Genomic DNA, 23,918 nt, shown 5'->3' with positions numbered 1-23,918 from the left:
AATTTGGTGATCATTTGAGACAGAAGTCAGCAAACTTTTTCTCTTAAGGGCCAGATAGTAAATATTTTAGGGTTTATGGACTGCATTTGGCCACGGTGGCATATTCTTTTTAATTCTTTTTAATTTTACAACTCTTTCGAAATGTAAAGACCATTCATAGTTTGCTGGCCATAGAAAACACAGTGCTATACTCGACTGACACCTAATTGAAGTTAGTAAGGCAAGGAAGAGGAGAGAGATTAGGGGAGGCAGTGACCCTGTAATATAGGAAGAGAACCCAGTTTACAGAAAGCATTTTATATTAAATTTTGGACTTGTTGTGTTCAAAGGACCTTTGAAACAGCAATATGCCTCACAGATGTTTGGAATTATGTGTTAAGGTTTTGGAGGAAGAACTAGATTAGTGATATAGACTTTAAATTTTCAGCATAGGGAAAATAGATGGATGAGGTTAATCAATTTAAAAAAATGTAGAATAAGAAGATTCCAGCCTGAAATGAACTGGAAGAGAAAAGGAGGAAAACTTTCTGTATTTTCTTTCCCATGTCAGACAAGGGGAGTAAGGATATATGGGAAGAATTCAGCCTGAGAAATAATAGGAATAGAGTTTTTGAGATTTGAGAAGGACAAAATCCAAATAAATAAAAGTAAAACAGAATATCTAAAAATTAAAATACTTTAGAAAAAAACAAAATCTACTCTGGTTAAATTAAAAAGAAACAGTAGCTTTGAAAGAAGAATGTTTAGGGAAAGTAGTTAAAATGAGAAGCAGATTCTAGAGAGAACTCTAGAGAGAACTCACACAAAACTAGTTAATTAAGTTAATTAGGTTAATTTAAGCAAAGAAAAAAACAGTGGCTCTTGTTCAGTGGAATAGGAAGATTTATTGTGTGTCTCTGACAGAATCAAACCAAAAATACCCCTCAAAACAACTATATGAACTTTTAATCTCAGAAGGAAAGGAAGTGGGCAATTATAGGCCCTCAGGAAAAAATCCATGTACTTTCTCTTGGGAGGCTGGATTTAACTTGGTTGGTATACCACTAAGTGGTTCCCTGTTCCACCCTTCATTCTAAATTTCAGGATTTCTTTGCATCTGATGGTTCAATTTGGGTCAGATGTCTAATCTTGGATAATTAGTTATGACAGGAAAGCTGGATCCTCTAGCATAAAAATTGACCACCATTGTATATCCCTGAATTGTCTATCAGATTATAAAGAGAAACTTGAGCTGGACAGCTACCTAAATTGGAAACTCCTACCAGGAGCCTGTGAGTTAATGTGTAAGGGACAAGAAAGGTACTAGGAAGCCGTAATACTTAGGAAGATTGGCAAGAGAGGAATGTCAAGAAAGGAGTAGCTGTCTGTACCAAATAGTGCAGAGATTAAGTATGACAGGAATGGAAAAATATTTTGTCACTTTCAGTGCAAGGATAGAGGCAGAAACCAGATTGTTCTGAATTGAGAAGTAAATAAGAGAGGAGATAAAAGTTGAAGAAATATGGACTACTGTTTGCAGATGTTGGGTTATGAATAGAAGGAGGTTCTAGGGAAGGTTTTGTTGGTTTCTAAAAAGCAAGAAACGAACATGTTTATAGGCAGATGAAGGGGATATTGATGACACAGGACTAGTTAGTGAATATACTAGTAATACTATTAATATTATTAACAGCATTTTAGGAGAAATTCTTAAATCCTTGGAACATACTTTAAGACCTACATTCTTTTGAAGAACCAATTTAAATACAAAGTACATACTAAGTTTAAATCATTCTTACCTAGTTATTCAAAGAAAATTTCTTAAAAATGTAATCAACACATCTTATAAGCTGTATTTATTATTTCTAGTTGATATGCAGTACAGTTCCTTTTTAAAAATACTCCATAACTTAAACTTTCTACTGTACTACTTTCCAAATTAATAAGGTTTTTACTCTGCCTGGAAATTCATTAGTTAATCCTTAACCCCATGATTTTTGACTATCTTTAGATCTAATCTAAAAATATATAATAATTTTATGACTTTTAATTGATGTGAAATGTGTGAGTGCTAAGTTATAAAAGAATGTGGAATTAAAATTTGGTTTCACATTATCTTGGTTTCACTGTTGGATTAAAGCAAGAGATGGCTAGGATTGCATATTAAAGATTATAGAGTTAATAAATAAAAATATTTTCTAGAAAGAGAAGTGCATTGAAAAATAAAGTAGTGTCAGGTTTGTGGGTAAAACATATGACAATTAATTCTGTTTGCTTGTCAAGCTACAATAAGTGTATTCTGACTGATCCTGTCAATTTCTACCTCATACATACACATTTAAATTACTTACCGAGGAGTTACAGAGGGGATTTTAATAGCCATAACATGTTAATATGCTTACTTATTGGATGTATATTAACAGTCCCACTCATACAACTAAAATAATCAGAATTTCCACAATTATTAATAGAAAGCACACCAGTCTGTGGTAGGAATCCTAACACATAGATGAGAGTTGAGAAAATAAAGAAAAGAATATCAAGTTCTATATTTCCTAATATAAGACTTTAATGCATAGGTATTTTAGATGACTATCAACAAATTGAGAGCCTTTTGGGTTGTATCTCAGTCTTTGGAGAGGCTAAAACATTAAAATTTCAACTTCTAGTAATTGATGTAAAGAAATAAATTTTGGTGACTTTGAAATACCACAGGGACAAGATATTGCCTTAAAAAATTTATTTTGGGGAGCACCTGGGTGGCTCAGTGGGTTAAAGCCTCTGCCTTCAGCAGAGTCCTGGGATTGAGCCCTGCATCAAGCCCCACATCGGGCTCTCTGCTCAGCAGGGAGCCTGCCTTCCCCCTCTCTCTCTGCCTGCCTCTCTGCCCACTTGTGATTTCTGTCTGTCAAATAAATTTTTAAACATTTTTTAAAAATTAAAAAAAATTTATTTTTGGAAATTGGTTTCATAATGAAGGAGATTTATAATGGTCCTAGGAAAGCTGTCAATTACATATGGTGATAAATAAGTCAATACATATAAGATGTAAAATAATGATTTTTTTTTTTTTTTTTAAGTACAAGTCTATGCAGGGGGCGGTTTATAGCATTGGGATTAAGGAAACCATTTGAAACAGTTGCAATCCCAATTTTGCCACTTCCTATGCAAGTAATCTTGGGCAACTCAAAGAAAACTTTCTGTGCCTACGTTTGTACATCTTTCATGTGGAGAATATAATAGTACCTATCCCATAGAATTATGGTAAGAATCAAAATTGTTCATACATATAAAGTACTTAGAACAGTCTATGGTCCATAAAAATCCTATGTAAAAGTTAGCTGTAATTATCATTAAAATCACTATTTAGCCACCATACCTTTAATCCATGTCTCAATAAGTGAATACACTGATGAAATTTTTAAGACCTAGGGAAAATTATGATACTGATTTTTAGCAAATTTATAATATTTATGATAATGACAGGACTTTGTGAATGATTCAGAACTACTTTGTGACTAGGTATGGATGGAAAAGTAAAAATGAGCCAGACTAGAGGGAAAAAAAATGGACAAAATTTGTTTTCAGTCTGCTTTTTTTTTTTTCTTTCTTCAAACCAGCAACTCAGTTTCTTTTCTGCTTTAATTGGCTCTTTGGTGTAAACCAGCAACTCAAATCAAACCAGCAATAATAATACAAAGAATTTTTTTTAAAAGATTTTATTTATTTATTTGACAGAGAGAGGTCACAAGTAGGCAGAGAGGCAGGCAGAGAGAGAGAGAGGAGGAAGCAGGCTCCCAAAGAATTTTTTAAAAATACAAAAAATAATAGGTCAGGGATACGTGATGTCTGTGAAGGTGTGATTCCCTACTGTCATCCTGTTCCTTGTGGAGGCATAATACCCAAAGTCAGCTGGTCTTTTACATCTTCTGTTAAGTGAAGAGTATGCCAAGTTAAGGGAGCTCAGAAACTTGGGCTAGCTGCTTCTTAGAATATTTTAGAAATCTGGGGGCTTGGGGGGAAACATCAGTATGGGCATCTACCTATTACTTGCTGCCTCACATTTACTCTTTTCACATCTTATTTCTTGCTGAGCTATAGATTCAATGTAAGCTTTTCATGTAACAGTCCTGGGGAAGAGAAAAGGAAATAATTAAAATTTGCTCTGAGTGCATGACACAGGAAGAATGATATTATTAATGATTGAAATAGTCCATTGGAAGAGTTAATTTGAGGGGGGTATTCAGAAATATGTCCTCCTCCTGCCATTCCTTATAGAATACAGAAAAGTTATAGCTAGAAGAAACCTCAGAGCCTAATAAATCCATCCATCTCACTTTATAAATGAGGAATGTGAGCTCTGTCTCTCTTGAGAGATCAAGTGATTTAAAGTCACATTAACGGAGCTAGGATCAGAACTCAAATCTATTGATTCTTGATTCAGTAGTGTTTAGAGTTAAATGTGTTTTAGTATCATGGAACATTTTGAAACTTGTTTAGTTAAATGTGGAACATAAATTTTTAATTAATTAAAACATTTCCTTACCATGCTCTTTAAACATGTTTATTTAGGCTAGACAGTAGGACTTAAGGTAAACTAGAGCTGGTGGACAGATTAAGTCCACAGTTTGTGCATAGGTCTGAAAAGGCATGTGACCTTCCTTTCTGGGCTTTTTCATGGAGGAGAAGTCACGTGGTCCTAATGTTTCCCCTTTACTAATTCATTTGCAGTGTAGATTTTTTCCCAATGGTTGGTCTGTCTATCTTTTTTCACTTTTTCTAAGTGTATAGATGATTAAGAGAAAGCATACATTTGGTTGGTTATAAGAAACACGGCATTCTAGATATTTATTATTGAAGACACAGGAAAAAAAAAAAGATAAAATGAGGATTCTAATCATTATATGTGTTTAAATAATGAAAAAGAGACCCTAGGTTAGAAAGGTATCATTTTAAAATATGTTAAAAGACAAGTGATATTCCAAAATTACTTTTGTGGGCTTTCTTTGGATCACATGAGGTTTGACTTTTTTTTATTGCTTTATTTTAATGTTTTCTGGCTGTGCTTATAATATGTACATATTTTATTATAGTCACTGTTCTTAGGAATTTATAACTCAACTGTTATAATTTGCCTGTGGCTGAAACTTGATCTACAGATGTTTGGCTTAGATATAATTCTTCAAACATTACTCTTTTTTAAAAGGCAATAATTAATATTAGATTGGCTATTAATATTTGTTTGAAATATTAAGCACTGTTTTTTTTTTTAATCTTATATTTTAAATGGTCAGAAACATTACAGGAGAATGAACATTTAAAAATAGTACTGTGGAATGATAATTTCAAAAACAAAGTTACTGTACTTTAAATAAAGTTTCAACTCCCATTTTTGGTTGATTACGGATTAGGATAAGAGACTTCATTCATTATGACAACAGGATAATAGTAGTACAGAAACATAATCAGAATGTGAAGCTCAATCTTGACCCACAACTCCATAGCCACTTCCTTCCTCCCTCCAAATTTTCTGAAGGTTTTTCTGCATTTCCGACGTACCACTGAGATAATTGTCAAGTTACGTTAGTCCCTTAATTATTCACTTTTTTTGTTGTGAAGGTCATAGTTATTTTTACTTAGAGAATAACAGTGCTCTTTCTACTGGCTCCTTTTTTATTGCCTTATTTTTCTTTACTGCCTCTACTCCTTTAGAGGAGACACTATCCAATCTCCCTCTTTTCTTTCTTCCTCCCTGCCCCCCTCACGATGCCCAGGCACAGTGTCACAACCTATGCCCATGGAGTGCATGGAAGGAAGTGAGAGGACTAGTGCCTGTACTCATTCCCATTCAGTGTGTGCTTTTTGTCACCACAATCCTGCAGGGATCACTGCCATTCTGTTCTACCACTTAAAAGTTCAAACTTTTTTCAAACTTCAAAAAGTTTTGAACTTAAAAGTTCAAACTTGAGCATTACTTACCACAGCCTACTTTCCCCTTTTAATTTATTTCTCTTGTTGGTCCTGTGAATCTCTCTTCATTCTGGTTAATTTCCTCATCCTATTCTGTTTTGCCCATGAGGTTTTCTCTTATTCTATCACACAGAATTTTAAACCTGCTGCCTCTTTACCTCTTTACTTTTCTATTGTCCTTCATCACCTTAGAACGGTATCTTAAATACAGAAACATCACAGGTGGATGCTAGTCATGTGAAAGCTCTGAACCATCCTCATTCTGGTACCCTGTTGTTGTCAAATGGCATTCCCTTAATGTATTCGTTGTATTTATTGATTAACTTCTCTACTGAGGTTAGACAGAGAAAATCACACAACTGTGTATATTGGGTATCCTTCAAAATCATGTCCCGAACCCCATCTGAATGCTCAACATGTTTCAGTCCATTGTTGTTTTTACTCCAGAACTCGTTTCAATGAAAGGTGTAACACACATTTAATACCACAATAACACAGAAGAACAGATTTCTTTTAACAGCATTTGCAAGCACAAAAACCACAAAATAATGTGAAAAGCTTGGTGAAATATTCACAGTTAGTCAAGAGGAATTTAGGAATTATGTGAGTTTTGAGTTAGATTTTGAGAGGAATGATAAACTGAAATTGGCAAGAGAGGTTTCAAGATTGGAAAATGTAAAATAAGAGACAAAATGTAAAATAAGAGATTAACAGCCCCTTGAGAGCGGGCATAATTCCTCCGTTAAATATTTTTCCTAATTACATATTTGAAAAAAGAAAACCGCAGGCCCAAAAAGGTGTCTCTCAGACCAAGTTTTCAAACTGGGGTTTAATATCCAATCTAATTGCAATTCAACTTCCATCAGAAATGTGGTCAATTAGGAAGCTTTTCTTTCTATCAGTGCCAATATGTCTTGTCACCTGTGTCTTCTCCATCTCGTAAAGAAAGAGTGCGGGGGGGGGGGGGGGGCTGGGTGGCTCAATGGGTTAAGCCTCTGCCTTCAGCTCAGGTCATGATCTCAGGGTCCTGGGATCGAGCCCCGAATCGGGCTCTCTGCTCAGCGAGGAGCCTGTTTCCCCCCTCTCTCTCTGCCTGCCTCTCTGCCTACTTGTGATATCTCTCTCTCTCTCTCTCTCTGTAAAATAAACAAACAAACAAATAAATAAATAAGAGTACGTAATCTGCATGATAATACCCCTTGCTACTTCCCCTAGAAAACAGCCTGGTCTGGAATCTGGAACAGTCCTTTTCTTTTTCTTTTTTAAAGGAGAGAGTGAGAGAGAATGAGAGGAGAGAAGGTCAGAGGGAGAAGCAGACTCCCCATGGAGCTGGGAGCCTGATGCAGGAATCGATCCTGGGACTCTGGGATCATGACCTGAGCTGAAGGCAGTTGCTTAACCAGCAGTCCTTTTCTTTTACTAATTACTGTTATGCCCCTACCCTGTTCAATAAAATCTTTCCATTTTGTACAATTCCTGGGAATGCTTCTCTATTTGCTAGATGTGGTGCTGCTGAGTCAACATTTAGCAAAGCGAATTAGATCTTCAAATTCACTTGGTTGAATTTTACTTTTTAACATGCAAAAATAAGTACTTACTGCCAAAATATAGGAAAATTCTAAGTATAAAGAAGAAAATAAATATCAACTGTAGTCTAAATATTGAGGGATAACCATTTTAACATTTTGGCTAATATTTCTCCAAAACTGTGTTTTGTATGCAGTAAGTGATTCATTTCTCAAGACACCAGACACCCTTAAATTTTAAAACCAAATAGATCCGTTCAAATTCTACTCTTAACACTAGGTAGCTGCTATGAAACATGTGCATGTTAATCAATCTCTGGGCTCACATTCCCTCCCATATCATTGAGGATAATAACTATTTTATAGAGTTATTATGAGGTGTAAGGAAGATGATGTGTATTATTTTGTACATAGTGGATACATAATCATATTGCTATTTTGCTCTTATATTTAAGCTGACTTCTATACCTTTTTCTTGTTTTGAATATGTAGAATTTGAACTAATGGGGCTTTATAGTATTGACCAAGTAAGACAAGTCTGAACAGAGTATTAATATGCAACTGGATTTTATTAGAGAGGCTAGCTACAATGTGTTTACTAAGTTTGAGTTTCCTACAAAGCCCTCAGCCAATCAAATTTTTTCATAGCAAAGGTGAGGTTTTACTTTTTATAACAATTGTTGAATGGCTGATCATCTGAACTACCCCAAGAGATTAAAAAATATGCAAATATAGAAGCTGAACTCATTATTAGTAATATTAACCGTTGGATTTAGTATAAAGAAAATATTATGATAATAGCTGTAACTAGTTGAGCTGAGGATCTCAGGATCTCAGACTCATTGGTTATATGGAAGTATTGAAGTTTTGGTGCCCTAAAGATGTAGAACTTCTTCTTTTATTATTATTATTATTATTATTTATTTTCTCACCATAACGCATACTGTCCCCAATGTTCATTGCCCAGCCACCCCATCCCTCCCACCCCCTCCCTCCAGCAACCCTCAGTTTGTTTCCTGAGAAAGATGGTTTGTCTCCCCCTCTGGTTTCATCTTATTTTGTTTTTCCCTCCCTTCCCCTAAGATCTTCTGTCTTCTCAAATTGCTCATATGAATGAGATCATATAATTGTCTTTCTCTGATTGACTTATTTTGCTTAGCATAATACCCTCTAGTTCCATCCACGTTGTTGTAAATGGCAAGATTTTGTTTTATGATGGCTGTGTAGTATTTATATTTTTATAAATACTATCTATATATATGTATCTATGTATAGATCTATGTATCTATAGATATATCTATGTATACATATATCCATATATCTGTATATCTATACATAGATATACAGATATAGATATATATCTATTTATAGATATATATATATTATCCACTCAAGATGTAGAACTTCTGATGTATATACAGTATTATACCATTTAGCTTATAATTTTTTGGCTATTTATTATGACACATTATAAGTAATTATTTGTTCACAACAAGATATTACACCTTGTACTGAAAGGATGATCTAAGTGTAGGATGATCTAAGTGTATAAAATTTTTGATATTTTATTTTTGTGATTATTCTGTTTTTGGAGCTGAGTTATAAATGAAAAACCTTGTGATGCCATAGGCTTTTATATTAAAATGTTTTGGTTGGATATTTTCCTTTTAAAATAAAATCTCTAAAAAATTTAAATTAAAAAAAAAGCTTTACCCCAAGGCTACTTCATTGAAGTTCCAGATGATGCCTATGAGAAATCTTCAGCTATTTCATTATAGGATAATAAATTAGCTGAATTTCTTGTAATTAAATAATTGAAGATGAGGAAGCCTATTAGTATTGTAGCTAGCCTCTGTAAAAATTTTTAGATAATTTTTCAGGTATTTTTGTATTTATCCACATCCCCTTCACCTTTATCTTATTAATATTTATTCCATGTATATTTTTAATGATGTAATGTTTAAATTTCTTATTCATTTATACCATCAGTCATTGCATAATTTATAAGCACTATTTTATGTCCAAAAATAACATATTCCTAAATAAAATGGCTCACATTCTGCCCCATCTCCATTATTTTTAGTCTGTCCCATTGCCCTGCTCTACTTGTGCTCATAGTACTTCTTAGCATGTGATCTTTTATAAAGTATATGTTTATGTGCTCTTTTTTTTTTTTTTTAAGATTTTATTTATTCATTTGACAGACAGAGATCACAAGTAGGCAGAGAAGTAGGTGGGGGTGGGGGCAGGCCCCCTGCAGAGCAGAGAGCTCGATGCTGACTGATCCCAGGACCCCAGGACCACGACCCAGCCAAAGGCAGAGGCTTTAACCCACTGAGCCACCCAGGCGCCCCTGCTTATGTGCTCTTAAAACAGATTAAAACTCCATGAAGGCAGGGACTTTGACTTGTTACAACTTCATCCTGGCTTCAGGAGCAGTGCCTTTTATATATCAAACATTCAAGAGTATATATGGACTGTCTGAAAGAATGATCTCATAGTGGAAAAATGCATCTCTTTCTAGCAAGAGTGGTATATGTAAGTTTTAGTTAGTTATAGTTATTTAGGTTGACAGGGGTGATAGAGGAACTCAAGGAAAATTTTGCCTTCTTCACACGCAAAAAGGGCTAGGGGATGACACTTAAAATTCTGAAGTTAGGACTTCGGGTCAATCACTATTCAATAAGAGTAGAGGGAAGAAGTTGAATTCTGCTGCCACCACCCTTGGTCACAGTGGTCTAGGAGGCTATATGATTTCCTTTAGAGCTCTTGGTTACAGTGAGAAGCAGGAGGATGCTTAAGTACTCTGAGGGGTGCTGTTTTGTACAGCTTTCAAACTGTAGAGGGGTAGGAAAATTAGGTCACACCTCATGAAAATTAAATAACCAAACATTCTGCATAGTTTAATAGTACCCTAGTTTTCCTACTGCTATATTTCTTTTTACCTATAAGTAGAAATTTCTATTTTGGTTTAGTATCACAACTGGAGGGTTGTTGTTTTTTGGTTTTTGGTTTTTTTTTTTCTTTATTTTAGAGGAACTGACATGTTTTTTATTCTTATTCCTCAGAATGGATTGTGGAGATGAATATTCCCATAATTCTTTTGACCTACATTGTCTGTTAGATTCATTTCCTGGAGACTTGGAGTTTAAGCAGATCTTCAGTGACATTGATGAACAGATAGAACAAAATGCTACAAGGTAAATACTGCTAATTACTTAAAATAAGTTGGTTTCATATTTCATTCACACATACTTTTACCTAGTCTAGTTTTAGTGTTAAATACTTTTAGATAATTTTAGGTTTAGTATCATTAATTCTCCTGAAAAGAATTGATTAAACCTCCCCCCCCAAGAATTTAACATGATTTTTCTTTATCTGATTAATAATTTTTTTTTAAGATTTTATTTATTTTTTTGAGGGAAAGAGAGAGAGAGCACAGGCGCACACACACACACACGATGGGTGGGGCAGAGAGAGAAGCAGGGAGCCCCTCTCTATCTCAGAATCCTGGGATCACCACTTGAGCCAAAGGTGGACACTTAACCAACTGCTTAGTACTTTAATAAGACTCAAAACTTTAGGCACTGCTTTCAAATAGGTAAATTAAAGTTTATTGAATCTCTATTAATTTCTTAGAGTTTACCAATATTGATGGCCTGGATTTTCATTAATATGCTTAGCATTATGCATCCTCACTTGAAAGATAAGCATAGAAATTAAAAATTTGAAATTAAGGTGTTAAAATAAAATGGTTTAGTATAAGGCCATGGATTTCTTGAGTTGTTGAAAACAGAACATGAAAAATATATTATTTTTATGTAACATTTGTCATTGTATGTTCCTTTTTCACTCGGAAGGCTAGAGACCCCATAGAGAATTGCTATGCAAGGTTAGTCTTCATCACCTGCTCCTAAAGTTAGTGCTACCAAACACTAAGGGTGGCAAGGACAGCTAAGGAGTTTGCCATTCGTAAAAGGGGTTTTTTTGTTGTTGTTGTTGTTTTAAAGATTTTATTTATTTATTTGACAGAGCGAGATCACATGCAGGCAGAGAGGCAGGCAGAGAGAGAGGGGGAAGCAGGCTCCCTGCTGAGCAAAGAGCCCGATGTGGGGCTCGATCCCAAGACTCTGGGATCATGACCTGAGCCGAAAGCAGAGGCTTTAACCCACTGAGCCACCCAGGCACCCCCATATATGTTTTTTGACAGAAAGGACTTTGTCTTTATATGTTTGTGGATCTTAGAGTCAGTCAAGGCAGTTCACTTATTTGAATCCTTTTAGTTAAATGTTCTAATAAGTCACCTCATGTAGATTATAAATATGCAAACTACAGTAAAAATTTCTAGTGTAGAATGATTCATAGCATTTCCTTTTTTAAAATTTAAGGACTAGTTGTATTGAATTGTCAAAGAAACTAAACCAAGCAAGTGAAATGTTCCTGTGATTTCTTTTCCTTAATGTTTTATTTAAGAATGCAGTCAATTTTTTGTCATAACAAAGGGCATAAATAACTTAAATTCAAAAGAAAACATAATGTTGGGGAATTATAATTAAAAACAAAATCTCCCATCCCAGATATTCTCTCCAAAAAGGCAGAAGAGAACAAAAACACTGCTGTTATTCAACAGGCATTAAACTAGGGTGCAGTGCTTAACACAGGCATTCTGCTAAGAGAATGCAAAGACAGAGCTGGGAATCTCATCCCTTTATATAAGCCAGTAGGTACAACTCATTACAAACGTGGTTTCAAGCTAAGTGATAGTTAGGCTTCAAGTGGAGGATTTGGTAGCACATTTACATGCATAGGTCATCATAACTTTACCTGGTTAAAGGATACCTGTGTTAGCTAATTGCTTTTATCCCGAGAAGAAACACACTTCTCATATCCTCATGACAAGATATGATTTTGTAGCTTGGAACAAAGCATGTACTGAAGTTAGGCTCCTATTCTTGGGTAGGAACTCAGAGCCAGGGAACCGTCTCCCTTGGTTGTTTGCATTTTGAAAAGATGGCTTTCAGGTTCTTAGGAAATATAGTTCTGGCTGAGAAAGCTAATGAAAGGTCTCTCTAGTCTTTCAAGGGACACATTTCATAGAGTTGAAAAAATTCTTAAAATTACAGATTTCTAAGATACTTTAAGAAAAAGGAAGAAAGAGAAGTTTGTTCCCTTATTTTCAACAGGGAGAATTAAGCCTCTTATTTTGAATTTGCATTTGCATTGCCTATATATACACATATATATGTATATATATATGCACACACACGTACATACATACACATGTGTGTTTATGTATGTTTTTATAAAGATGGCATATATATGATTTAACATACTATAGCCTATGTATTATAATTTATATGTAAATATAAATAACTGTATTAAACTTTAGTGAAATTGCATATTTATATAATTTATATATTATATATTAATATATTTTATGGCACAATTCTTAACCCAAAGAAACTTATAAATGAAAGTAATACTAGCTTAAATATATTTACAAGTCATTTATCTAAATTCCAGAAATGGTTATATTAAAACAAATTTTAAATATTTGTTAAGAGGTAACCTGTCTTCATAATAACATTTAGGGTTTTTCAAAACAAAACAAATCACTGAACTCTGACGCTTTTGTTATAGACTGCTTCATTTTTATTTGCTAAACCATCTGTAGTTAATTTCCTGCCCTACCTGGTCAATAAGAAATCATGCTTAGAAGTAAAACAGTGATTAAAATATTGTATTTTGCATTCATAAGTTGTTATTTAGGTCAAAACTCAGATGTTATTAAAAAGAAAATATGACATGGAATATAAGGATATAATTTTTAAATTAAAAATATTTTATTGCCCATATATTAAAACAAACCTAGAACATAACCACCTCAAGTGACCATTGATCTTCACGAGGGATAAAATAAGGGAGTAGTTGTATGTGCTCTATGCTACATTTAGAATAAAGTCTATTTTTCATCAAATTCAATTATGTTTTTATTATACTCTAGAGAATAAACATAATAGTAGAGGGTATATATATTTTTAAGAATAAAATACTGAATAATAACCATGGTTCAGAAGAATGTAAATCATTTATGCACTCATTTATTGCCTTCTAACAGAATAGCTTTTAGAAAATTGTATGTCATGACGAATCAGTTATGCCACACTTACATTGCAGTAGTTGAATTACCCTTGGCATTTTTGTATTCTAACAGTTCTATTTATCTCTCAATGGTGTACATTGAATAAGTAATGAACATCTGTATGATTTGGGTTTACCAGATACTTTTTAAAGGAAAGAACATTAGTAATTCATTTATAAATATAGTATTTTTCCTTACCCTTGAATTTTTAAAGTTGTATTTCTAGCAGTGACCCTGGATTCTAAGTGTAAATTCCTTCCCTCTTCTTAATATCATCAGGTTTTATGGGCCATAGGGTTTTTTGCCTCCCCAAAGCAGTATTCTCCACAATGAAGTAGAGTGCCCAGAGGTCGGTGAACCTTCCCTTGCCCTTCAAGAGAGGCTGTCCTTCTCTCAGACCATTTTCCCTTTAACATAGTCATTTCCATTCAAGTCAGAGCTGGGTGACGCTTGGGTCTGACTATGGAACTCAGTGATGGTGAATCATTTACTTCTAATACATATCAGAATTGGTAAGGTAACAGGAAGGTAAATAACCTGCCAAAGAGGGGTACTATGTATGTTGTAGCCACAAACTCAACTTAGTTCTGTAACTGAAAACTGCACATGGCATTGAAATATATTTTGAGCTAAATGGAACTTAATAGTTGAACAAGATACTGAGGTGTATAAGTTTTACTAGGATCACTATATGACATAGAATGATTTTCTCTTAATGTTCAGTTAGATAAAATTATATCTTTAAAATTTTATTTTACCTTTTTATTTTCTAAAGTTTATTTTTTTAAGATTTTATTTAAAGTTTATTTATTTTAAGATTTTATTTATTTATTTGAAAAATAGAGCACAAGCCGGGGGAGGAGCAGAGACAGAGGCAGAGGGAGAAGTAGACTCCACTCTGAGCAGTGAGCCCAATGTGGGGCTTCATCCCAGGAGCCTGGGATCATGACCTGAGCCAAAAGCAGACACTGAACTGACAGTGCCACCCAGGTGCCCCTCTGTTTTCTAAATATAGACAGTCTATGGGTGTCCCTCAAGACCTAAATTTTCCTGCTATTGGTACAGGATTACTGACCCCTCTTTTTTTAACCCAAAGAAAGAATAGAAAGTGTTATGGATAAGACTTGTCTTAATCCAGGAGATGGGGGCAAGGATGAGAGGCATGAAATTGTCACAGAACATTGGATACATGGTTTCTATAAATTTGATCATGCTTATTTACAGAGGATACATATTCCATAGATTACATTTACTTTTCACATAATGCTTATTTTTGTGTGTATTTATATATGAAATTGGGGGGGGTGGTTTCCACATGATGGCCTAAGTTATGAACCAAAAGAAATCTTCAGATAAACTATCAACTTAGAGCTTGTCATGGTAGAACCATGCCAGTGGACACACACATTCACATTATTTTATGGCCATACCAAATTATATAAAATGAAAATTAGTCATTTCAGACTGAGCGGAGTTTGATTATTTCTGGCAGTATTTTGGCATTTATTTAGTAATAACAAGAGGATACAAATTTAATAGGTTTTTTTAAAGATTATATTTATTTATTTGACTGACAGATATTACAAGTTGGCCGAGAGGCAGGCAGAGAGAGAGGAAGGGAAACAGTCTTCTTGCTGAGCAGAGAGCCTGATGCAGGGTTCGATCCCAGGACCCTGGGATCATGACCTGAGCTGAAGGCAGAGGCTTTAACCCACTGAGCCACCCCGGGGTCCCGCAAATTAATACTTTTTAAACTTCGGTGTGTGTACTTCTCTTTTGTGTTCTCCATTCTTTTCTATTTCATCTGATAGAATTCCTACCTCTTCTCCTAAATTATTGGACATGAGTAGGCTACATGGAAAGAAACCTGGAAGGTTTCCCCATCTATCCTTGAAACCAAAGTAAGACTTAAATAGGCACTTTCCAATTTCCCCTACCTGGGCCCTCCTCACTACTCTTGTCCTCCTCAGGACTGATCATGCTTCCAGGAAGACAGCTAGCAGCCTGGGCCTCAGCAGCTCAGCAGCCTTAGACTTTGCCTCACCCCATTTACATTTTCTACTTTTTACATGTATGCAGACCTCCCACTGGAGCTTTCCACTTGCCGTCCTGTGATACATGCAGGTAGAAGTGGAGGTAAGGGAGAAGGTGAGGGGTCATCCCGTGTTTCATGGTGGCCTATGGAGCCACTTTCTTCTCATCATTTTCTGTCACTACTAGCTCTACAATTTGAATGTCTGTGGTGTTCCTGACTCTTTTCTCCATAGTCCTGTGTTGTGTTCCCTCAATGTCTGCTTTAGGAGGCTGAGTAGTAGGGTAAATTTGGGGGCCAGTAGTGCCATTAGATGATTATTAAATGATTGTTTCAACCAATACTTGTATTATAAGTGTTTGACATTATTTTAAAGTGTAATTTTTATTTTTGTATGTGTTAGCTTCATCCGTTCTTGCTCAAATATGTGTAAGGCAATAACAAATGTTTATTTGAGGATATTTTTAAAGAATATTATTACAATGATTTTTCCATGGGAAATAAAGGGAAGCAAGTGTCTGCCTGTTTATAAATGTGAATAATAGTATACTAAAAATTCACACCTGGTAAGATTGGGCCAACCATATTTAGGCCATTGTTTCCCAGGAAGGATGGTAGTTAATTGGCCCTTGGGAAGGATTCACTTTTAAGGTAAAAACCAGGGGTGCTTGGTGAAGTCCTGGCCCAGCTCTGAGAGGAAGAAGGAGATACTAGGAAGGAAGAAAGATACTAAAAGAGAACTGAATGATGATAATGAGATGCGCATGCTGTGGCTGGCTCATCTTTCCTCTTACATAGTTAATATCTCGAGATCTAACCCAACCATGCCAGTTTTCCTTGGAAAAGAGCCTCCTTGGGGATTTAGCAGAGACAGCACTTTGTCTAAAGAGTCACCAAGAGGAGCAACTGACTGGCTCAGTAAGAGGAGCGTGCAACTCTTAATCTCAGGGTCATGAGTTTGGGCCCCAAGCTGGGTGTAGAGATGACTTTAATAAATAAACTTAAATTAAAAAAGAGTCACTAGGGGTGTCTGGGTGGCTCAGTGGGTTAAGCCTCTGCCTTCTGCTCAGGTCATGATCCCAGGTTCCTGGGATCGAGCCCTGCGTCAAGCTCTCTGCTCAGCAGGGAGCCTGCTTCCCCCTCTCTCTCTGCCTGCCTCTCTGCCTACTTGTGATCTCTGCCAAATTAATAAATAAATAAAATCTTTAAAAAAAAAAAAAGGAGTCACTAACATCATAGCGTTTTCTAATCACAGTTCTAATTCTAGAGTGTCATGACTAAAAATATCCTTTCTTTGGGATGGTATGGGAGCTGAGGGGTGGGTGGAGGGAATTTGAAAGCTGGGACTATTACTTCCTTCATTTTTACTTTAAAGACCTGAACAGTTCAGCACTGCGTAAACAGTCCTGGCACAGAGTAGGTTAGAAGATAGTCAATAAGTGTGTGTTGGGCATGCTTGTCAGGCATCTATTTTATTTGCTGTATCTTTAGCTAGTGTGAAGTTAGGTAAGTAGAATGTGATAGAAGAAGCTGTCATCAAATGCTAGTTTTCTTTTCCATTGACTATTTTTACATTACAAAAGTAAACCATACTACTAGAAAATTTCTGACAGTAGAGAAAGGCATATGTGAGGAAAAGTTCAGCACAGCAGGGCAGAGATGAGGAACAGTACTCCTCTGACCCTCCTAGTTTTATTCTTCACAGGTAACCTATGTTCATAAATTATTGCATAACTATCCAGAAATAGTCTCTGCATAGATATGCGTGTACCCAAAACTATATTACCTTTTTATATAAATGGGAATTAAATGATATACTGCAATTGGATTTTTTTACTTAATATATTTTTAAAATCTCTCCATGTGATTATATCTCATCTTTCAGATTTTACTGGTGTGGATGTGCAGCAATTTATTAAGCCAATTCTCTCTTGATGAACATTACATTATTTGTAGTCTTTCTGCCATTACTTCATACATGCACGCGTGTGTTTATTCTTCCTTCCTTATGAGAGTTTATCTATGAGATAATTTCATAGAATTTGTACACTTAGCTGTTGCAGAGTTGTTTTCTTGCAATGCTAAAACTGTCTTCTCTCCCGTAGGCAGTATGAGAAGGCATGCTGTCTGTCCTGCCTCCTCACAATATGACCGTCAGTGTTCTTACCTTTACTTTGTAAGGTCTTATCAAACCGATTGTCTGGCTTGGAAGTTGGGCGAATACTTCACATCTGAAGTTTTTCCAAAGCACTATAGACTTTTAGGTCAGCATATCCCCTACCTCGGGTCTGAACTTTCTTGAAGCAGTCTAGACCATTCAAGAGCCTCTCTGAACTGCTGTTGTGAGGATTGGTGGTATAAAGCAACAAATAACAGAGGATTCTAACTCAGAAATTTCTTTCTTAATATCTTCCTCATAGAATAAATGAACAAAAGGTGGATTAACAACAGACATGCATCTTGGGAGGCTATTAATATATTTCATATGAGAGATAAGAACAACCTGAACCCAGTCTTTCATAATTAGAATGGAGAGGGGAGGATCTATTTAAGAAAGATTGAAAGAGATAGTGTCAACAGGATTTGGTGTTGAGGATGTTTTTTTCCTTGAAAGTATACTTAAGGACCAAAAACTCTTGGAAATAAAAAAGACAGTTGCTTTAATGTTTAATTTCTTACTGTACTTTCTAGCCATTAAAGTAATTGTTTTATGAATCATTTTCCCAACCTTTTAAAAAACACTATCCAAAAATATATTTGTTTTAAGAAAATAAGTTTTTATTTCATGGCTGACTTATACTTTAATTACACACTAATTTTTATACATCAGCCCTCATCCCCATTAATTATCTGTTAATTCCAGGGAATTTTAGTAATCTAGTTAGATAACCTGGGCTTAACCTAAAAATTGGAAAACTATTTATCTCACAACTATTTCTTTGTGCTTTTAAATATGTAATAGTTGATTACAAAAGCCTTTTCCTTACATTGAATTTATGTTCCTTATATAGTATAAATAAGAGCATCAAAAATAGAAAATTAAAATTTTAATGTTTAGATATCCCATACTATAAAAAGTTCTTAATTTCTCCTATTATACCTCTACCCTGATTTTAAAAATAAAAATTGAAATTCTAACCTTCCTTTTTTTTTTTTAAAGAAATTCTAGCTTTCTATGAGAGCAAATATAAAAGTTTTCTACAACCTTAACATCAAACAGTTCTCATAATTTTTCACTGTGGAACATACTCTTTTTCATTTGAACTGTTTTGTGGTAGAATAATAAGGACTGTGTGTTTTACATTGATCTTAGCCAAAAGGCCAAGAAGCGATGGGGACTGTGTGTTTTAAATCTTGAATACAATAAAATTGGTTTCTAGATTTTATGTCATAAATATTCTCTTCTGTTTTTCTCAGTTCCTTTTCCTGTCTTTGGCTACACCAGGCCTGATAACAATAGACTCTTGTGCTGTTGGTATTGAATGGTGTCTGTGTAACTGTAGGACACCTCAGTCCTTTTGGAAGTAAAATAATGCGTATATACATACACACCTATATACATGCATAAATATACTTGTGACCATAAAAATAAACTCCTATTTTTATTATTCAAATAAATATAGTTTTAAAGTGACATGGCAGTAAGATTAGATGATCGGCCCTAAATTCTCACAAGTCAGGTGTCAGGGAATTCTAAGTACAATGATTCCATTCATTTTCTTTAAAGCATCAATATTCTTGCATATAATCTCCTTTTCTAAAGTTTTCTATACCTCCCACAGACACACTTAGTAGATCCTTTAGCAGATCCCGCCTGTGTCCTCGCATAGCACTGTACACACCTCTTACCAAGTCTTAATGTAAAATAGTTTTTAATTTATAGGTCTGTCCCTCATTAGACAGATTCCTTTAGGGATGGGACCGTGTCTTCTTCACCTTTGGTTCCCGAGTATATATCACAGTACCTGCCACATAGTCAGCATTCAGTTAATGTTTATCGAACATGCCTTTATTCAATAAGTCATTTGTACACTCAAGGTACCCAGGAGTGAATGTTGAATGAGAAAATTACCACAGATATCCTTTAAAAAAAAAAGCATGCTGCATATTGTATTATAAAAATGGTTTTTATAAATTGATTTACACACAGCCTGTCAGTAGTGCATCTACTTGTATACATCGTTAAGTCGGATAATTCAGAGTCATTATAATTGAGCACATTGGGTTCAAATTTATTAAGAAATATTGAGACATAGGAAAAGGCATAAAGTGTATTATGATAAACATTCGTATACCCACCAGCCAGTTTAAGGAATAAAACAGTACCGGTACTGCTAAGGCTCATTACGTACCTGTCCTGTCTCATCCCACTTTCATCTCCACCCTGGATTTCATGATGTTGATCATTAGGGTACATTTCCTTACACTTTAATACCCATGCTTGTAATCCTGAACAAAATGTACTGTTGTATTGCATATTTTCCAACTATTACAGGGATAATATCATACTGTGTATATTCATTTGTACCTTTTTCCCTCAGTATATTTGTTCAATTTATTTGGTTCAGTATATTTGTTCGATTCTTTCATGTTGATAACTGTATTTCTCCTTTATTTTCATGGCTCTATTCCACTTAGTGAATTAACTATTTAATAATTTTCCTGTTGACAGACATGTTAGATGTTTTCAGTGGATAAAGCTAACAAGATGCTTTAGAAACTTCTTGCTAATCCAACTAATGGTGTAAATTTGGGAATTTAAACTATTGAGGGAAGAGATTCTGCATCTATTTTTAGACTACTTACATTTTTAGCCTAATGTTTGGGATCGAACAATAAATGTGTTAATTGGATTTCTATTTGTTGAATTATCTTGGTTATTTTCTCATGACTGACCTAGCTTCTAAGGAATATCTGAAGCATCTTACAATTAGTCAGAAGACACTTAAACCAGAATAAAGACAAGTATCAGGTTATTTCAGAAAACCTAGACTAGGATCTTGTATCATCTACCTCTAAAGTTAATAGACCTCCTCTCACCCAAAATTACTATGCCCATCAGCATTATTGCCACTACACATATATGAAAATAAAGTTACCTTTTTGATGTTGAAAATTAATTTTGAACTTAACTTTGACCTCAATTAAGAAAGATAAATTGTCAGGTAACATACCAAACTGACTTTGATCTTAAATTTTGAAGATAATACCTTTGTAATAGTAATCGGGCAATAACTCTCTAGACTTCAAACTCCTGCTCTTTTAGAGCAAGGTGTATAGACAGTGTGGTGGATGGCAGAATGACAAGATATTTAGCCAAAAAAAACAAAATCAGAAGTTCCGACATTGAAAATTTTGTGACAAAAATCTGAGATTTTAAAAGTCAGCTCAACTGTCTTAGTTTGTGTTGGCGAGGGAGGTTGTCTGAAATGCAACTGCTCAGTCCCTTTATCAGTGTTTGAACAAATTACTAAAAATATCTAACCCTCTGAAGGCTTTACCCTATTTATAAGTTGTAGTTACTGGCCTCTACCCAGATTCAGATGTTAAAGATTAGCCTAAAAGCTGAGTCCTGATTGAAAGAGATTTAGGTAGACACAGCACTGAGCCTTTCCAATTCACATTGCTGTAATCTATTAGGTTTCCCTGAATGAGCCACATGAGGATGCTGTAATAAAAACCTTTGATAAAGGGTCCCTCGAGTCAAGGTGTATCATGTTTCTCAGTGCATAGATATGCTTACATACGTTAAAAAAATATATGCCAATCTCAAGTCAGACTTAGAACTGGTATTCTTGAATAAGACTGTCCCATCAGGAAATTGCGTGGACTGTAGCCTAAGTAGGTATTATTTTTCTTTTAAGTTCTTTGTTTTCATGAAAAGGCTCTTTGATTCTCAGAATGTATTTGTTTCAAGGTAATTCATTTTGAATTCACTCATGCTCAGAAGTCTCCTGAAAAGCCTTCCTTAAAGTTTACAGTGTATGTTTTATAGGCAACTCACACCTGATGAATTTTGAAGAGTCATTCATATGACATCAGTTTTAATAATCAGAACTTAGTTTTCAAAGCTTAAATAATTCTGTCACATGGAATATATAATTTAATAGCAATGATATTTTCAAAACTGTAGTAGGCTTTTTAGCAACAGATATTTCTTAATACCATTAAGGAGCAAATGCATAGCTGTCAATTTTGGATGAGGGCATTCAGCTTCAAAAGAATTTTCCTGTTTATAAGCTTTCTTGCAGTTTAGATATGCTGCCATCAGGTGGTAGTAATATGTCATATCCATGTAGCTCCACAGATTACAGGCTGCTTAAGGTCACCAGTTTACCCCACAAAGATTCATGACCATGAATCCACAGATTTTCATATGCAAATTAAAATAACATAATATATCCATTTTGTATCAGAATTAAGGTTACTTTGTATATAATTTTTAAAACAGATATGTATTGGAAGATTCAACTGGGCAAGTTTTTTCTGTTCTTATTTATTTATTTTATTTTTTAGTAAGAGTATTATATACCTTCTAAAAATTTGGAAAATTATACAAGAGTAAAATTTAAAACATATTTCATTACCCAAGGATAATTGCTACTAACCTTTTGTTTCATTTCCTTCCAGTCTTTTTTTTTTTTTAATGTGCAATGTTAAGTATGCTTTTGTTTTTGCTTTTTGGAGTGGAGTTCTATAGCAAGATAAGATACTTGGCTGTCGTTAACAGTGTACATTCAATGTGTACCTGTTTTTTACAATTTTTGAAAATATAAGGCTTTTGTGACTGCTTTGTGACATTTTAATGTTCCATTGATCAAAGTTTTCCATAATTTATATAGTTATTCACCTATTGGTAGACAATGTATGTTTATGATCATCAGTCATCAAGATTATTTTTAGAGTATTTTATCTCTGAGGTACCTGGGTGGCTCAGTGGGTTAGGCCTCTGCCTTCAGCTCAGGTCATGATCTCAGGGTCCTAGGATCGAGCCCCGCATAGGGCTCTCGCTCAGCAGGGAGTGTGCTGCCCCCCTCCTCCCGCCTCTCTGCCTACTTGTGATTTCTGTCCGTCAAATAAATAAATAAAGTCTTAAAAAAAAAAAAGAGTATTTTATCTCTGCTTTCCAGCTATTGCCAGTTGAGAGGACCATCATTTTATTGCATCCATGCTTGATTTTGTTTTAACGCAGAATGATTTCTAATTCATCTCAGAGTAGCTAGATATTTTATATTTCCTCCATTGTATTTGAAAGGAAACTGCCAGGAAATCTGAGCATTCCGTTTTCAATTATGAATGAAAATATGTAGTCTTTTTGTTATTGTTTTTATGTCATAAAAAATTTTTATAATTTTCTAAATTGTGTGCAACCAGGTAATACATATAAACAGGGCCTGTAATGTTAGAACCATTACCTATTTCCTACCAAAATAATTTTTTCTTTTCTCTTTTATAGCATAGAACATTGCATTAAGGAAATACAGTATGAAGTTAACAAACAGTGTCCAGATGTGCAACTGCGAACAACAACTGACTGCCTTGAATGGCTAGATAACTATAATTATAATCCATCCAAGTCACCGTCCATTCCCCATGGAGATTTGATAAAATTCCTCAAAACACTGGTAAAAAAAATTCATGATCTTGTTTTATAGCAAAGTGGGGTGGGTAAACAGGAATATTGTTCTTCAGTTTTTATATGTAAATATGTAAATATTTATTTTAGTCCATGTTGCCCTGCCGTATCTAGGGGCTGGGCTTTTGTTTTGTTTATATATCCCCAGTAGAATCTAGTGGGCTGTTGTCTTTACTTTTTATAATGAGCTATATCAATAAAATGTAGTTTTATAGAAATGGAGATTAAATATTCTAATTCCAGAGTGTGTTGATTGATATGTACCATACACATTGTCTACCAGAAAAGTTTGTATTTATTGTGTTTTCTGTCCTTCACAACTACTCCTTTTCTCTGTGCTTATTGTTAAGTATAAAAAGATCACCACTGATTATATGTTTTAAGTCTTCTTGTCTATCATTCCCTGCTTTCCCAAGCTGCCGGCATACCCAGTTTTGTTTTGTTTTTTTTCCAATCAAGTCAATAATTTCTACAAGACTACTCTTAATTGATGGAGAGCTACTACATGGGTCATTCTTTGATACTTCCCACTCTCTACTGAGGGATGTGTTAGTAGCCTTCAGTGGAAACGCTTCTTCATTACACCTGCATCTACGAGGGGTAGCTAGCTTACAACAACAGTTTCCCAGAGAA

The 23,918-nt window shown here is 34.7% G+C and overlaps 1 protein-coding gene across 4 annotated transcripts in view; it reads left to right on the top strand.

Annotated features, from left to right (window-relative positions):
• Positions 1–23,918, top strand: part of KIAA0825 (KIAA0825 ortholog) — a 410,058-nt gene that overhangs the window by 44,340 nt on the left and 341,800 nt on the right. For 3 of the 4 annotated variants that reach the window (XM_059175467.1, XM_059175469.1, XM_059175468.1), the window contains exons 3-4: positions 10,544–10,675; positions 23,106–23,274. In XM_059175467.1, coding sequence (XP_059031450.1) covers positions 10,545–10,675; positions 23,106–23,274 — 300 coding nt within the window. In that variant the 5' untranslated portion in view covers position 10,544. The remainder of the gene's footprint in view (positions 1–10,543; positions 10,676–23,105; positions 23,275–23,918) is intronic. The other variant, XM_059175470.1, reaches the window with a different exon arrangement.

The sequence above is a fragment of the Mustela lutreola genome, chromosome 5, assembly GCF_030435805.1.
Source record: "Mustela lutreola isolate mMusLut2 chromosome 5, mMusLut2.pri, whole genome shotgun sequence".
In the NCBI taxonomy this organism is placed as follows: domain Eukaryota; kingdom Metazoa; phylum Chordata; class Mammalia; order Carnivora; family Mustelidae; genus Mustela; species Mustela lutreola.
The sequence above is the reverse complement of the archived record's forward strand: the minus strand, read 5'-3'. Positions and strand labels throughout refer to the sequence as shown.